This window comes from Odocoileus virginianus, chromosome 24, assembly GCF_023699985.2.
Source record: "Odocoileus virginianus isolate 20LAN1187 ecotype Illinois chromosome 24, Ovbor_1.2, whole genome shotgun sequence".
NCBI lineage: Eukaryota > Metazoa > Chordata > Mammalia > Artiodactyla > Cervidae > Odocoileus > Odocoileus virginianus.
In genome coordinates this window covers 9,495,605-9,514,074 of record NC_069697.1, presented here as the reverse complement: position 1 = coordinate 9,514,074, position 18,470 = coordinate 9,495,605, and the positions used below count along the sequence as shown (strand labels likewise).

Genomic DNA, 18,470 nt, shown 5'->3' with positions numbered 1-18,470 from the left:
AAAATAATTATGAATACTGTTTATCTTTTTTATCAATCCCATCCCATTTCTTCCATTTTTTATCAGGCTTCTAGTTACCAGTAGTAAATGGGCCTGTATTTTCTTTAGTCTGTCATAACACAAGACAGAGGTAGGAATAACCGAGTATGAAGTATATAAACTATGGTAAACGGGTAATTGATAATTGAACAGATCTCTCACATGAACAGATGATAAGATCTACATATAGAGCATCTTTTGTTTTTCAGTCACTTTCATAAATACACTTGGCACGTATATAAGATCAAATATGATGGCACCACCAAAATAATATAGAAGAATATTTAATACATGGGGGAAATGATTCTAGTATTTTAAGTGAAAAATCAGATTGTAAAAGATACGCAATGACTGACTTGATACCGAATTCTTAAAATCAATAAATAGAACAGACTAGAAATAAATCCCCAGAATGTTAATAGTGGTTATACCCTGATACAGAATTATGAATAATTTTAGTTTCTTGTACAGTTGTACAAATTTTCTGTAGTATATGTGGATTACTTTTACTGTCAAATCACTTTTTAAAAATGTATCTTCTGATATTCCCTCTTTCCTGAATATATTTTGAAAAAGGCTAATATATGAGTTATTTAAAGTAAAAAAAGACGCCTTGGCTCTATAAGTTAAATATAAGACTAAGGCTCAGTTTATAAATTACATAAATAGATGTTGGAATCCCTCACGACCCTCACATCTTCTGACTCTAAGTTTCTCCCAGAGGATCACATATACACAAAGGACTTCACTTACCACCTAACTAAATAGATAACTCACAAATTATATCATACAGCCCATATTCTTCCTCTGATCTTCAGACCTACATGTAACTGTCTACTGAGCATCTCTTGGAGATGACTCGGTGATTTAAACTCATTATCCTGCATCCATGCCCATGCCATCAAACTAGACCCTTTTCTATCTTTTCTCACCCGGAGGCTTCCAATACCCAATTCTGTTTGGTTTACTCCTTAATTATATTTACCATCCTGCTCTGAAGTATTCAGCATCTCTTGCTTGCCAGAAAATAATAGTCTCATTTTCAACCATAATCCATTTATAACAACTTAAATATTGCACAGAACATACTTTAACTAAAAATTTATTCATTGTTTATCTCAAAATCCAAACTAATGAGGCATCCTGTATTTTTACTTTTACCTCTGGCAACTTTATTATTAGCTATAATAATTTTATTGCAAAACTGAATAATCAGACTGGCTTTTACTGGGTTAAGTTTTTTCTTTACTATTCATTCGATTAGCTTAAACAACTCATATGACAAGGACAGTATATACCTAGTTGATCCAAAATGTATAGTTCATTTTCCTGATAAATACATAATTTAAAAAGTAGAGATTGACTTTACAAATCTTGCAGACTTGTAAGTACACTGGTAAATTTCAAGTCTGCTTAGCCAATATCCTAGAATTTTGGGATCCTTCTTGAGATTTCACATTGTCTTAATTCAATCAGAAAAAAAGATTTTAAGCCCCAAACTTTGTTTGAATTTTACCCAAAATAAGCACATAGAGATTGTCCAGTCCCTTTGAATGGTGCTATACTAATTGGAAATGACATCTTCCCAAAATTTTGTTCAGGCGTATCCTGTCCCAGGGGACTCTGGCTATGTAACAAGGACAGGATGGGAACAGCTGCCTTAAGGGATTTCTTTTTTAGAAAACCGAAAGGAAGGAGATTTCTCCCTGGTGGCTTGGCCACCTGTCATGTGGACCCTGTGGAAATTCTCCATTGTGATCTCATTTTTTCCTTAAAGTTATTAAATAATTGTACAAAATATTTATTTTGTTCAACCTTATAAAATTTCTGTGTGTTAAGAAACCACTAGGAAATATGAACCAATTATAAAAATAAATAGAGACATTAATAGTTAACAGCATAGTTTTTAAAATTATAATCACCCTTTACTTTTATAGTTTCACAATTAATGCTTCTGCTTTTTTATAACAGAATAATTATAATTAGCTGTGAAACTATAAAACTGAACGAAGTATCTTCTGTTCCTTTTGGAAAATTTAAGTATATCCAGAATCATTTTAATTCACTTAAAACAAATGATATAACTAACTTCTGGTAATTTTTAAAATGATGGAGATTCTGAAGACTGTGATAATGTAACTTAAACCAATAGTTTTATGCCTCCCTACTGACCTCCTCCAGAACTAAAACAAGAAAAAAATACAATAGGCCATCCAATTACCATCAGGCATGAGAGGGCATTTAATCCTCTTTGGGAAGTGCTCTCGCATTACCCTCCTTGAGGGTCCTCTCATCCTTGCCACATCATTTGGGAAGTAGAGTGCTGGAGAACTTTCTTACTGTGCACTTCTCATTAGAATTAGCCCATGAACAACATTTTAGGAAAAGTTCCCATCCCTTTATAACTTGCTTAGGAGGGTGGATAGGTATTTAAAGCCATCAGTGTTACCTGCGTCTATATCTAAGCATTGGTGATCACTTGCAATTTGAGACTGTATTTTCCTTAAGCCTGGTTATACCGTTTTCATAAATTCACTGTAATGCACGAGTTAGGTCACAAATTATGGGCCATTTTAATTTGGCTTTTCTGCTGTTGTAGTCTCTTTGTGTCCTTTAAAGCAAATTGCAAATGGTTGTATCACATTGCAGCAGAAAGTCTTGAGTTACGAAGTTGAGTTTTGAAGTGTGATTTGAAATGAGAACCATGAGAGGTAGACTTTAGATTTCAGTGCTATTAAGATGGTATCATCCTGGAGAAGGAAATGGCAACCCACTCCAGCACTCTTGCCTAGAGAATCCCATGGACAGAGGAGCCTGGCAGGCTACAGTCCATGGTGTCGCAACAGTCGGACATGACTGAGTGACTAAACCACCACCACCCCCACAAGATGGTATCATAGCCAGTGGTCCAGGAGTGCACAAATCCTCTCCTGCATTCCATCCATCTTCTTAAGGGGGTACCAACCAAAGAGAAGGACCCAAATAGAAAACAAATGAGCACTTTGTTATTAGCGTGGAAAGCACCCAAATCCTCCTCTCTAGTGTGTCTCTTTCTGGTAAAATGTAGATTGGAGAATGAAGTCTGGGCCTAGATACCCAAATGAATTCCCCATTTCCTCCAGTCTGAATCTGCGATGTCAGGTTTGGCTTAACAAGGTAGAATAGAAAATGAGAGGAACAGGTCCATCTCCTCCAAGCCAGCAGCCCCTACCTGAGTTCCTGTGACATGGGTGCAAAAAGAGCGGAAGATGGGTCTCATGGCTCCTGACCTTTTAGAAACCCTACCAGTAACCATGGCCTAATAACAGTTCCTGGGTGCTGACCAGTCACCTGAGCAGACAGGTCTTCTTTCCCGGGGGATATTGAGGCAATAAGTAGACAGTTGTACAGAAGCTAACACATGAAAGGGAAGGACCAGAAACATTTAGTTCCCCCACATGTCACATTTGTTTTCAATCTTCAAGTTCAGCATTTATTATTTTTGGTTTTGGTTATAAGTAATGCCATTATTTCTGGCAGGAAATGTCAGTTGACATATTGATTTTATCAGTATTACCATCAAACATCTGCTTTAGTGACTAAACCCTGTTTTTCAATCATTTCAACCTAATAGATGTGTATTACCTTTTGCTTCTCTATACCTGTCAGTATTTTTCTTGTCCAAAAGGCTGGCATGTCTTCGTCCAAGTCGGTGGTCCTAGAGAGATGTAGTGTGTGCTCAGTCGCTCAGTCCTGTCCAACTCTTTGCAGCCCTTTGAACTGTAACTTGCCAGGCTCCTCTGTCCATGGGATTTTTCAGGCAGACTACTAGAGTGGGTTGCCGTTTCCTCCTCCAGGGGATCTTCCTGACTCAGGGATCGATCCTGTGTCTCCTGCATTGCAAGTGGATTCTTTACCCACTGAGCCATCTGGGAAAAGACATTACTCGAGAAATTTTTCAGGATTGATTTGACCCTTGATGATCTTAACTGTAGTAGACATGACTTGTAACCAGTGTGTGCTTTTTTCTTTTCTTTTGAAAAAGTGATTGGTTGTAGACATTAAATTTTATACCCTAAATTTGTGGTTTATAGGAATTCTAACACTGTGATTTTAAACAGAACATTACCACAGTTACAAAAGCATATGGGGACTATGTCTACACATGGATAGCTATAGATTTAAATGTGTAAAATTTAACTATGGCTGCTGTTTTTCCAAAATGAAGGAAAAAATTCTAGACAAAAATTAGATATTTTAAAAAATATCTCCTCCTTAATAGATGGGCCACTTTCAATTGATCTGAAATTATTTCTTCAAAACCTCCTAAAATAAGTAGACTATGTGTTTGGTGACATAATCTCTATTTCTATTTTATTCTAGTCACATACCTAGTACAGTATGCATATTCACATCAGGGCAATTGATTTCTGCATGCATGGACTCCATTAAATGCAATTAAATTTAGAGCCACACAGATTTATATTATATATTAATACCTCCCTTGGCCTAAAATTTACTAAAATAAAAACTGCTGAGTTTATATTTCGATAAATACACTGGCTTAGTACTGTGAATGTTGTCCAAAAACCTAGGTGACCTTTAATTATATAAGAACATGAGGGATCTCAACCTTCACTTTTAATGTTATGAAAATATTTAATATTTTAAAACCAGAGTCCACATCAAATAATTTTTCTTTATTCAACTCTTATCTGAGTTTCCAATTCTGAAAAATCAAGAAATTCATTTAAAAATCATAGGTAGCTGTAGATATAAGTATCAGTCTCAATACTCACATTGCATTTTTTTTTCCTGCTTTTTAATAAAAATCTACACTTAACAAGCTTTAATGAACACGATAATATGGTAGGATTTGGGCCATGTAATTTTCCCATTTAGACTTTTTTCATTTGTTTTCTGTAATCTGATCGTATGTCTTCCTACTTTTCTCCCTCTTGAGGTTTAATGTCATTTTCATTTTTTACAACATTGCTGAAAGTTTCCTTTCTTTTTCCCAGTCACTGATATGGAGGGGTTTATTTAATCTTGACTATAATTCTATTGACATATTAGTAGTTAGTTTGTCTGTAATAAGGCACTGGAGTTTTCTGTGTTTGAAAGAGATATTACCATTCATTAAAGTGTGCATTGCTTTCCACATTTATAAATTTTGACAAATGGGGGCTAATGTTATCTTCTTATTATATTAAATACTTTATTAAATATATGTAGGGCTTTCCTGATGGTTGAGGCCGTTAAGAATCTGCTTGCAGTGTGGGAGACCTGGATTTGATCCCTGGGTTGGGAAGATCCCTTGGAGAAAGGAATGGCTACCCACTCCAGTATTCTGGCCTGGAGAATTCCTTGGACTGTATATGTATAGTCCATTGGGTTGCAAAGAGTTGGACATGACTGAGTGACTTTCACTTTAAATATATGTAGGTTTTTAGTTTCCAAAATAACAGTTAAGTTTCTGAATATTTTTATCTCGTAAGAAATATTTTCTGCCTTCTTAAAAATCAGGAGTATAATTGCCATAAAGTGATACTTCCCCTTTTCAGTGTACAGTTTTAGACTTTTACTAATCCCATGCAGTCATCTTAACCATAACCTATATCAAGGTATTAAAACAATTCTAACACTCCCCCAATTTTCTCGTGCCGGATAGTCAGTCTATTCCCACCCCTAGCTACTGACAACCTTCAATCTGTTTTCTGTCCTTATTTATTATTTTGCCTTTTCCTGAGTGTCATATAAATGAAATCATTAGAGATTCTGGCTTCTTTCACTGAGCAACATGCAGTTGAGATTCATCCATATGGTTGCATGTATGAATAGCTTACTCCTTTTTATTGCCCAGCAGTATTCCATTGTACGGACGTGCTTCCATTTGATTATTCGTCTACCTTTGAAGGCTACTGAGTTGTTACCAGTTTGTGGTGATTATGAATAAAGCATGCTTGCATCTCATTTTTATATGAATACACAAGTTTACTTATCTTGGATAAATAGCTAAATGTAGGTAACGATCTTACAAGATTAGGTTTAAATCTATGGAAAACTATTATTTTGTTTTCTCAGGAGGATGTGGCATTTTCCATTCCCACCAGCAATGTACAAGATTTCTAGTTATTTAACACTCTTTCCATACTAGTTATTGTCAGGATTTTTTTTAAAAAAAATCTCAACATTTTAGTAAATGTGTACATGGATCTAACTGTGGTTTTAATTTGAATTTCTTAGTGATTAATGATGTTGACTGTGTCTTCATAGTTGCCACCCATGTATCTTCCTTGATGACATGCCTGTTCAGATACTTTACCCATTTTTTTTTTTTTTTTGACTTGCCAGGAGGCTTATGGAATCTCAGTTCCCCAAGGATTGAATCTGGGCTACAGCAGTGAAAGGCTGGAATCCTAACCGCTCGGCCACCAAAACTCTTATTTTACCCAGTTTTTAATTGGATTGTTTTCTTGTTACTGACTTTTGAGAGCTCTTTATATATTCTGGATAGGAGGTCATTTTTAGCTATGTATTTTGCAAACATTTCCTCTCAGTCAACTTGTCTTTTCATTTTCCTAGTTAATTTCTGCATTTTAACTATATTTTTAGTCTTTACTCTTAGTTTCTAAACCCTCATATTAACAAATTTACTTTCATTTCTAACAAAACGTGCAACTTTTGGAATTGGAAGAGCCTAGAAGAAAACAGACTTCAAATATAGCATGGTTACGTATAACATTTACTTGAATAATATAGCAATGAGGAATTGTCTTGGCTGAAAATAGCATAAACTCCAACTTGAGTGGCTTAGACAAATAAAATAAGACTGTTCTTCTTCATTACAAGAAGTTGAGAGTAGGCAGCTGATCACAGGGATTCAGGAGTCCCATGTGATCAGAGCTGAGGTCTGTACGTTTTGTTGGCCTTTCTCTGGCAGTTAAAAGTTGCTATCACAGCTGATAATATTCACTCAGACGAGAAACAGAGGGAGAAAAAATGGACAGTACTTGTACCAAGACAGCAACACTTTCACAGAAACCTCTCATCTACTTCCAGTTGAATTCTCACTGGACAGAACTGGGTCATGTGTATAGTCGGTGCTGGGAGGAGGGGGTTGAAAAGAAGGCTTGGGTAAGGTGAGCCGGGAGGAGGGGGTTGAAAAGAAGGCTTGGGTAAGGTGAGCCTTCCTGTGTCTGTCTCACGCAGCAACTTTAAAATAACATCAGAATGCACAAGTCAATAAAACTGTCTGCAAGAGCAGAAGACAACAATCAGAATCTAGTTCTGAACTCAAAGGTTTTTTCTATACTTGCTGGCCAAGCAGCTAAACGCTAAAGGCATCTTTCCACCTGAATCTTAGACATGCATGTAATAGTAATAATAAAAATACGGCAGCTATTATAATAAAAATGTAAGAATAAGATGTCATGGTTCATGAAGCCGCATAACTTTTTCTTCTTTGGCTAACTCTTGAAGATAGTGTTTTACACAGTAGAAAAGTAAGATTCATAGATCGTATGTCCCTTAAAGTCACATAGAAAAGCGACTGAGGACAAGAAACTCATGATACAGAGTTGTCATCCCTTTCCTACATCTCTGTACCAATCAGAGTTTTCAAGATCAAGAACAATGATTCAATGTAAAGTTTATATTGATACTGTCTACATAGTCTATGATAAATTGAAGCTCAGAGGCAAAAATCCTCTTGCACTTGAATTTTAGCTATTTGTTAGCTATTAGTTAGCTAATTTTTAGCTATTAGTTAGCTATTTAGATAGCTAACTCTATCTAAATGGGAACTGTCAACTTGGTACAGAAGAGAAGCTTTTGCTATATTTGCATTTGTTATTCTCTCAGTGACATTTTTTCTCTCCAGAAAAAGTAAACTATCTGCTTTTAAATATAAAGAAAAACTAAAATTTAAACTTTTCACTTAAAATATTTTAAACTAGCCCCTCTGTAGTAAACATTAATATTAGCTCAAAGTTTTAGAAGTGGCCAGTATTTTTTTTTCATATTTTGTCCCATATGCCTAACATACTGAGTAGAATAGCCCACAAGTGAATATTTGCTGAATGAATTAATGAATGAATCTTTTTGAACCAACTCACTACACTTCCAATGCTTTCATTGAATTGATCTGTATTTGTCGATTTTCAGTATCTTAGAATAGATTCTGGGCTTTCCTGGTGGCTCTGCCTGCAGTGCGGGAAACTTGGGTTCAATCCCGGGTGAGGAAGATCCCCTGGAGGAGGGCATAGCAACCCACTCCAGTATTCTGGCCTGGAGAATCCCCATGGACAGAGGAGCCTGGTGGGTTACAGTCCATGGGGTTGCACAGAGTCAGACATGACCGAGCAACTCAGCGTGGCACAGCATAGCAAAATAGGTTCTAGATATACAAAATGCTTGTTGAACTTGTGGGATTTATTCAAGGTTAGGGAATTATGGATTAAAATGTAAAGTAAAACTCTGTAGAAGAGTTTTTATAAATAGACTTTTCACTAGGAATTGAATGTATCATATCCAGTAGAATGTGCTTAGAAATAGTGTAGGTGAAGTTTGCCAAATGTTTGGGGACCCAGAAGATTCAGAGGACCGTAAGCCCCATCCACTGTCCCTTGAAGAAGCCCGTATGACTGTTTTCTGTTTTCCCTTCAAAAACTTTCTCAGGGTATCTGGAAAGCATTTTAGCTTTCCATAACAACTTTCTTCAAAAATTCATACTTTTACAATTGTCCTTGAAAAGTAAGATAGGCAGGGATAGGCTTTGCCCCTTAGGAAATAAAAGACTGAGAAACGTTCATAAGATGACACAGCTAGTGAAAAAATAATTAATGTCTCCAGGCTTTGACTTAGAACATGACCTTTATAGCTCAATTTTGAAGGCCAAGTAATCAGAATCTATTGTATTTTATAAGATGAAAGCTGACAATAATGCTCAATTTCAGTTAGTATGTTATAACCAGAAAAGAGGATTAAAATGCTGTTTCACTTTCATTTGGAGTGGTATATTTGTAAATTTATAGCCACCACTTGTTTAGTGGTAGATACCATATAAAATCCAGAAACTTTTATTCTGAATATAAGAACTTGTGACAGCTGCACATCTGTTTCAACACCTGCTGTCAAAATAGTAGTGGTCTGATGTTGTCTCAGTATACAAAGACCTGATGTGGTTAAAAGAGGAAAGATTTGGGAGGCAGTTAGATATGAATTTCTGTACCAAACTGACCACTGACTAGCTGTGTGATTGTGGGCATGTTGCATCTCCATGGCTGTTTTCTTGTGTGTATAATGCCTGAACCACAAGTTGTGAGAATGAAATGAACTCATAGATATAAAAATGCTTAGCACTACACTTGGCCTATACTTGATATTTGACTCCAACAGTTATTCATTGAACATTTACAAGACCCTTTACTCAGTGCTATACAAGTTATATTTTACAGCTCACTAATTATTACATATCGAAAGAAAATAGGTATCTCTATTTATTAGTTCAGGGTTTTCCAATCTCAGCCTCATTGACGTTTTGGTAGATAATTCATTATTGGAGTGGGGGCAGGCTACCCTGACCATTGTAGGATGTTTAGCAGCATCCCAGGCCTCTACATACTAAAGGCCAGCAACATCATCACTCTCCCCATTAGTAACAACCCAAGATGTTTCCAGACATTGCTCAGTGTCTCCTGGAGGTGGGGGCAAAATTGTCCCTAGTTGAGAACCACAGTCTTTCATCAATTCTTCCTAAAAGTGTTCACAGCCTCCTAGTCCTAGAAGATTCTTTCTCAGAGTTCCCAGGGTCAAATACATTGGGAAACATTAAATAGTGATAATAGTAATTAATTTTTTATGCATTTACTATATCCTATGGACAGTTCTTATCTCATTGAATCTTTACAACAGAAGAACAAGTTAGTTGCTGCTTTAAGCACATTTTTCAAATTAAAAATTGAGCTGCAGAGAAATCAAGTAACTGATCAAGATCATACATCATCAGGGTTTGTTTCCTTCAGAGCCTGTGCAATTATCTATATACACTACTTCTTGTATAGCCCATTTTTAAATTCACAATTCATACTGGGGTGTTAAGGATAATTATTCTTAATTTGTATTTCTCTCAGACTCTTAGAAAATTATTTTCTGCTTTTGTGCTTCAGTTTTCCTCCTTTTATTTTTTATTGAAATATAATTAACATATGTTAGTTTCAAACGTACAGCATAGCAATTCAATATTTGTCTACATTCTGAAATAATCACCACAGTTAGTCTAGTTAGCATCCATAACTGTGAATAGTTACAATTTTTTTTCTTTTTTCCTTGTGAGGAGGACTTTTATGATCTGCTCTCTTAGCAACTTTCAAATATCCAATACATAGCTCCATGGGGTCGCAGTGAGTCAGACATGACTAGGCAGGCATATGTACACGAGTACTGTTAACTGCAGTGACCTTGCTGTCCACTGTATTCCTGTGACTGATTTTGTAACTGAAGTTTGGACCTTTTTGCCCACCCCATCCCCCCTCTCTGGCAACCACCGATCTGTTTTCTATATCTATGAGCTTGGTTTTATTTGTTTGCTTGTTTTTCTTTTTTCTTTTTTTTTTTTTTACATGCCACATATAAGTAAGATCATATGGTATTTGTTTCTCTGTCTGACTTATTTTAGTTAGCATAATGCCTTCAGGATCCATCTACTTTATAACAAATTGCAAGATTTTATTCTTTGGCTAACTAGTATTCTGTTGCATGTTTATCCATTGATATCTGCCTAGTTTGTCTCTATACCTTGGCTCTCCTAAATAATGCTGCAATGAACATGGTGTGTGCGTATATCTTTTTGAGTCAGTGTTTTCATTTTCTTTGGGTAAATACACCAGAAGTGGAATTACTGGATCATAATGTAATTCTATTTTTAATTTTTTGAGGAAATTCCGCAATATTTTCGATAGTGGTTACACTAATGGGACTTCCGTGGTGGCTCAGACAGTAAAGCGTCTGCCTACAGTGCGGGAGACCCAGGTTCGATCCCCAGGAAGATCCTCTGGAGAAGGCAATGGCACCCCACTCCAGTCCTCTTGCCTGGAAAATCCCATGGATGGAGGAGCCTGGTAGGCTGCAGTCCTTGGGGTCGCAAAGAGTCGGACACGACTGAGCGACTTCACTTTCACTTTCACTAATTTACAATTGCACCAACAGTGCTGGGCAGCTTTCTTTTCTCCACATCCTCTCCAACTCTTGCTATTTCTTGTCTTTTCTGTAGTAGCCATTCTAACAGGTGTGAGATGATATTATGGTTTTGATTTGCATCCCCTGATGATTAGTGATGTGTTAGTGACGCTGAGCTTCCTTTCCTGTGCCTGTAGGCCATCTTGTATGTCTTCTCTGGAAAACTGTCTATTCAGATCCCCTGCCCATTTTTAAATTAGATTGTTTTGTTTTTGCTGTTGAGTTGTGTGAGTTTGTATATTTTGAATATTATCCTCTTACCAGATATGTGATTTGCAGATATTTTCTCCCATTCAGTAAGTTGCTTTTTCATTTCGTTGATGGCTTTCCTTGCTGTGCAGAAGCTTTTTAGTTTGATGTAGTCTCATTTGTTTATTTTTGCTTTTATTACCTTTGCTTTTAGAGTCAGATCCAAAAAATTATCTCTAAGACCACTATCAAGAAGCTTACCACCTGTGTTTTCCTCTGTGAGTTTTATGGTTTTAGGTGTAACTTCAAGTGTCTGATCCACCTTGAATGAATTTGTGCGTGTGGTCCAAGATCAGTGTTTAGTTCCATCCTCTTGCCTGCAGCTGTTCAGTTCTCTCAGCAGTGTTTATCTGTAAGGCCGATCTTTCCCTATTGTGTACGCTTATTTCCATTATCATAAATTAATTGACCATTCACGCACAGGTTTAATTCTGGGCTGTCCAGTCTGTCACATTGATCTATGTCTATTTTTGTGTCAACACCATACAGTTTTGGTCACTACAGCTTTGTAGTACAGTTGGAAAACAAGCTGGGTGATGCCTCCAGCTTTGTTCTCCTTTATCAAGTTTGCTTTGTCTATTCAAGGTCTTTTGTGGCTCCATATAAATTTTAGGATTATGTTCTATTTTTATGAAAAAATGTCTTTGAAATTTTGATAAGAATTGCATTGAATCTGTAGATTGTGTTAAACGTAGATGAATGAGAGTCTTCCTGATGGAAGGGCATTCCAAACAGAACACACAGCCTGTGCAAGGGCCCGAACAACTCAGAGGGTGTGCTATGTTTGGTTAATGCTCAGAGAGGAGGAAAGGAAGTAGGAAAACAAGACTAAAGAGAGGAGACTGGGCTCTGCATTGTTTTGCTGGCAGGACTTTTGTAAGCATTTGACTTTGTAGCCTTTACTGTAAAGGCAACAGGGAGCCAGGAGCACCGAAGCAGCATGGTCTGGTTGATGATGATAACTAAAGTCCATAGTGCTTTGTTGGTGGAAAAACCCAATTGACATTAATGCAGTGCTTTGAGCAACAGATAGTAAGTCAGGATGGAGCGAAGGGGTCAAATCTGGGAGAGTTTTAACAAGTGAAACAGGCCAGAGAAAATCTTCCTCTTAAATAGGCTGTAAGAGCAAATAAGCGGCATTTGTGGAAGGGCTGTTTCTATGAAACAAAATGATGTACCGTCTGGGAAGTAGCATGGAAACATGTATAGCAGCTATTTTTGATAATCTGAAGAATTTGAATGAACAGATCCCAGTTCCACAAAATGCTTTTCAGAAAACTGTGCTCTTCCCTGCCTACAGAAATTGGATAACCCGGTTATTTAGTGGAAGTACGAGATAAAAGGTAGATTCTAAGTAGTCCTTCTGCCTTTTTAGCCCAGACTACTTTGTCTTTCTCCTCCTTAAATATGCTACCTGGGGAAGATGAATCAGCACTAGTTGGGAATTCAACCAAATGTATTTGAGAAATGAGCCAATAAAAAAATGTTGGGAAGTTAGTCCCAGACACTCAATGAATGGTTGTTGGATGGATGAATTGATCAACTTTTAAATTGACCTTAATAACTTTTAACTTAAGCATGTAAAGTAAGATTAATAGAAAGGAAAAAAAAATCTTCAATTTAAATTTTCCGATTTTATCTTTTATTGATGTAGCTTCTGGGTCACTCCTGAAATATGCTCCAGTATAATGCCAAATGGACTTTTACCTTTGTGCTTTTGCTGTGCTGGGCTTAGTCGCTCAGTCATATCCAACCCTTTGCGACTCCATGGACTGTAGCCTGCCAGGCTCCTCTGTCCATGGGATTTGCCAGCGATAATACTAGAGTGGGTTGCCATTTCCTTCTCCAGGGGATCTTCCTGACCCATGGATTAAACTCGGGTCTCCTGCTTTGCAGGCAGATTCTTTACTGTCTGAACCACCATGGGAAGAGGGAGGTGCCACTTTGAGGACACTGAATCCAGGAAGAGACCTAAGCTGGGAGTAAGAGAAAGACAGGATTCTTACTTTAGCAACTTAAATGAGAGGCTTGATGTGGCATGCATGAACAGTTCCCACCATGGGAAGATTTATTATTTAAATCTTCAAAATGAGCATATAACAAGCATATTTAATCATGTTGTTTTTCAAAACATCTTCTTCAAACTGTCCTTTAAAAGTCATCTTCTACAGTTCAGTTTATTTAAAATTAAGCAATATATTTTAGCAACTGATTTCCTAGCCCCACCCCTGGTAGTTTAGAGGAAAAACAGTATTTCTGTTATGTTTCAAAAATCTCTGTAGTTGTGTCTAGAATCATACTTGGTAATAATATGTTCTTTCTAAGAAGTACCTGTTGGGGTTGGCATTCTGAGTGTTATTTCAGATGAAAGGAACCATACTAAATAATTATTCTTATTTACTCATTTTTCAGATGGACAAAAAGAATCAAAGTGGTAAAGTGGTTCAACTAAGACCTCATAGTTCCCAAATTGTATTAAAAGGCTCAAACACAGGTCCATTAGGCAGCAAAACCTGTGTGCTTACTATAACTGAGTCACTCTAGACTCAGATTTTACCCCTCCATTCTTTCCGTTTCACCTAAATGTTAACATGGACCTGTGGTTGATATGTTGTTCTGTATACCACTTCTGAGATTCTCTTACTTTACTCGTCTTTGCTCCTGAATCTCTGTAGTTACAAATTATGGATGTGTATCAGTAACACATTCCAACATGCATACCTTCCAGTGTTCAAGGAAAAGATCTTGTAATCTCACTGTTGTGGAATATTAATTTTTAAAACTATTTTTAAAGTATCACCTAGATTCAGGAAATAACTATATACATCATTTTTATCACATATTTGAGATAGAACTGTAAATAATGGTAAAAATTTTTACTAAAGGGTTTTTTTATAAAACCAGATATAAAAGTTTTATTACTTGATAAACAAGGATGCCAAATTTAAAACTTCTGAATAAAAGTGATTGCCTTATCTTCTATACAGCAACTTCCTCCACCCCATCCAAAGAAAATAGGAGGAAGTTTTGGATCAAATCATCAGGATCATTGATCCAGACCTGTTTCACTTTGTGATAGGGAACTTGTGTCTTAACAATGAAAATTTATTGTCCTATCTGCAATGAAAGAATTGATATTCTTAATGTTCTTACACATTCTTTTTTTATGTGAACATTTTAGGTGTATCAATATATGCATGAAACGATAACTGTTAATGGCTGTCCCGAATTCCGTGCCAGGGCCACAGCAAAGGTAAGACTTGAATAGCTTTAAAAACAGACGTAACCCCAGTGATCTAGTAATTGATTGTGCGCGTGTGTGTTTCAGGTTTTCTCGTGTGTACACTGTAAGAGAATTTAGACATCAGTGGCAGCCCAGAGTCTAGAACCAGTACTACTTCCCAGGTAAAAATCCTAATGGAAAATTGAACGTTTCTGCTGCTTCTGTAGCTTAAGAAAGGAGAATGATTTCATTAAACTCACTAAATGTTCATTTGGCACAAGCAAATCTACTGGTTCATCTTGTGAAATACTTCTTGGTTTTCTGACACATTCTTCTGATCCAAAAGAACCTGTTCACTATTCGATGAATGGAAATTTATTTGCACAAGTCTAAAGGTTTGACTCAAGCTAGACATGGCAAGAACTCACCTGATACCCACTGATGTAGGATTTTACCATGTACTACTCAGCAGAGCAGCTGAACGAATACAATATTGAACTAAAGGGAAGGCTTGTCAGCTATTATGGTAGAGACTACATTTGCTCTTGAAAAACTCCAATCCAGAGATTGCAGAGACCCTATGAATGAAAATGTTACAACAGTAGGATCGTGAGATTATATGGAAAATAGGCCATAGGAAGTAACAGTTTTAACCTAAAATCACTAGTGCAGTTCTTATTTTATAAGTGCAGAAATGTTATAGTAGATACACATTGCTTTTTAAAAGCTTTTCTCTTTCTAATACTATATAAGAAATAACTGTTGGAAATAATCAGAATTTTCCATTTAATTCTTTTGTGTTACATCACCTCTTACTTGGTTTCTCTCCTGACTTTTAAGTTTTCATTCTGTAACTGAACACTGGAGACTTGTGACTAATTTTTTTTTGTGTGTTTTTTTTAATTTTTTTTAACCCAGGCACAAAAAGGGTATTATTATCATTACATCATGCTTTGCTTGTACTGAAGTGAAACACACACAGAAAAATGATCCCTCCATGGTTTAATTAAGGGGAAAGTGAATTATGTAGTATTTTACCATTCTCATTTCTTATTCATGTAGAACAGCAGGATAGCAGCATAATGTTGCAATAGCACAGTATTTTCTGGTTGTTTCTGGGCTGTCTGCATTGCATCCATGTCAGCCACTAAAACCTATGCATGACAACAGGGTTTGCATGAGCAAATGCATGTAGCTAAAAACAAGCCGTTATTTCCATTTCATTCACTATCCTTCACTAAATGCAGACAGTAACATAGTGCTAAGTTGATGTGTTAATGCTGTGTGTGAAAAGGAGCGTACAGTTGTTGGGAATCAGTATTTTCACAGTATTGAGTAAATCACTTTACAAAAGACATCTAACCAGCTGTGGTTAAGGCAGGTTACTGGAGGTGGAAAATAAGAAGCAGGCAATATTCTTACTTTATTTCCATGGAAGGGAGGGGGTGAAAACTAATGGTAAGTTGTTTAACTTATTTTTTTAAACTAATATATATGAATTTTAAAATAAACTTATGTCCATATTAAATTGTATTTTGTACATCTAGGTGTAAAACCATTGACTTCTCATTTTACCTACATTGCTAGAGTAGTTGAAATATTAATTTTACATATGGGGGAAAAAACCTGTGCCAGATAAGAGGACCTCTCATAATAATATGGAATACTGATGTGAAATAATTATAATCTGTTTGAATCTATTATTTTGTTTTAGCTTTTTTTCTTTTAGGCATTTTCAATTTAGGAAAAAAGAAACTAAATTTGCTAAGCCAGTGGTTTCGCAATAGCAAAATTCTAAATGTATTCATCAGGATACATGTATATGTATATATATGTATGCATATAGAAACATATATGTGTATATATATATGTATATATATAAGTGCTCCTTGGTGTATTGAGTAAATATTTATGAATATTTATCAGGTGTCGCTAGTGGTAAAGGACCTGGCCACCAATTCAGGAGATGTAAGAGATGCAGGTTTGATCCCTGGATCAGGAAGATCCTCTGGAGGAAGGCATGGCAATCCATTCCAGTATTCTTGCCTAGAGACCCCATGTGTGACCCCGTGTGTGACCATAGGGTCACAGAGTCAGACACAATTGAAGCTACTTCATGCATGCACAAACACCAGGTTAGACTGTGTAATACAAAAAAGTGGAAGCCACAATCTCAGCCCTTAAGGTGCTGGTGATCCAGATGTATATAATATATGCAATAATTATAGCTTATGTACCATATGTAGGTATTATACGCACCAAAGCTATTTGGAATCCAAGGATAGGAGGAATTGCATCTAACCAAGGTCTCTGGGAAAGATTTTTATGACAAAGGGAGAAATTTATCATAATGGGTAAGAAGTAGAAAGGTGGAAATAGTTGGGCTGAACTTTACCAAAGAAAGGAATTATAAAGGACATCTAAATGAAGAAAGCCCCCTCCCTTTTGTATTCTTTCTTTCACAGGAGAATGCTATAAAATAGGAGGAGTTGCCTGGTCTACGCACTGCAAATCGTGTGAATAGCCTTATTTCCCTCATTTTATCACCAAATGATCATCTTTTCTTTCAGGCTACAGTTGCAGCTTTTGCAGCTAGTGAAGGCCATTCCCACCCTCGGGTAGTCGAACTGCCAAAGACAGATGAAGGCCTTGGTTTTAACGTGATGGGAGGAAAGGAGCAAAATTCTCCCATTTATATCTCTCGCATCATTCCTGGAGGGGTGGCTGAAAGACACGGAGGCCTCAAGAGAGGAGACCAGCTGCTATCAGTGAATGGAGTGGTATGTTCATAACATAATCAGAGGTTTTTCACTCTAAGTACATCCTCCCCTCCCCCCACCGCTGTTATTGAATCAGTATTGAAATCCTAGAGCAAATCTTTATTTTAATAGTGTCCAAACAGCTTCCTAAGCATTGATGGATATCAAACCTACAAAAGAGATAATTTTATAGCTTTGATGTCTCATTTTGTCTTGTTCAGGGATAATAAAGAGGACCTCCTGGGAAAATCATCGCAAGATATTGCAGCTAGTAGAATTTTCCCCACATAATACTCTAGTTGAATTAATACTTAACATAATTTCAAGTCACTTTTACTCAGTTTGTTGTTATTCAGTCACTGAGTTGTGTCTGACTCTGCAACCCCATGGACTGCAGCACACCAGACTCCCCTGTCCTTCATCAGAGATATTAATGAATTTGCTCAAATTCATTTTTTCTCTCGGAGTTTGCTCAAATTCATGTCCATTGAGTTATTCAAAGTTACTGTAAGCAAATATACACATTTAAAAAACAAAGCTAGAACTTTTACCCTATTTATTTTTCATTTTCATTATAGAGGAAGGATGGCTTTAATATGTATAATAATAACACATGTGGAAAAGGCTAATGCACAGGTAATTCTTTAAGCCAAGTAAACAGTTACAGTGAAATAAAAATATATTAGCCCCTTTCCTGGGAAAAAAAAAAAGAGCGAGTATCTATTCATTATATTTATCTTAGCTTTCACATGAAGTTAAAAGTATGAACATATATTTTTTCACAGCCTCATATTCTTTGGATACCATTACTTCCACATGTAATAATAAGTTGTTAATGAGATGGTGTCATGTGAAATGAATAATTCTTCCCTTATAACCTCTACTTAAATCAAAAATAATAACCCAAAAGCAAAAATTTCAGAAGTATGAATAGAAACATATCAAAGCTTATTTACTTTTCTTTTCACCTGGGATCTGTCTTC

The 18,470-nt window shown here is 36.3% G+C and overlaps 1 protein-coding gene across 1 annotated transcript in view; it reads left to right on the top strand.

Moving 5' to 3' along the window:
• LIN7A (lin-7 homolog A, crumbs cell polarity complex component) overlaps positions 1–18,470 on the top strand; it is a 150,205-nt gene that overhangs the window by 81,101 nt on the left and 50,634 nt on the right. Inside the window, exons 3-4 of the mRNA XM_020873276.2 lie at positions 14,687–14,758; positions 17,299–17,508. Of these exons, the coding sequence (XP_020728935.1) occupies positions 14,687–14,758; positions 17,299–17,508 (282 nt within the window). The remainder of the gene's footprint in view (positions 1–14,686; positions 14,759–17,298; positions 17,509–18,470) is intronic.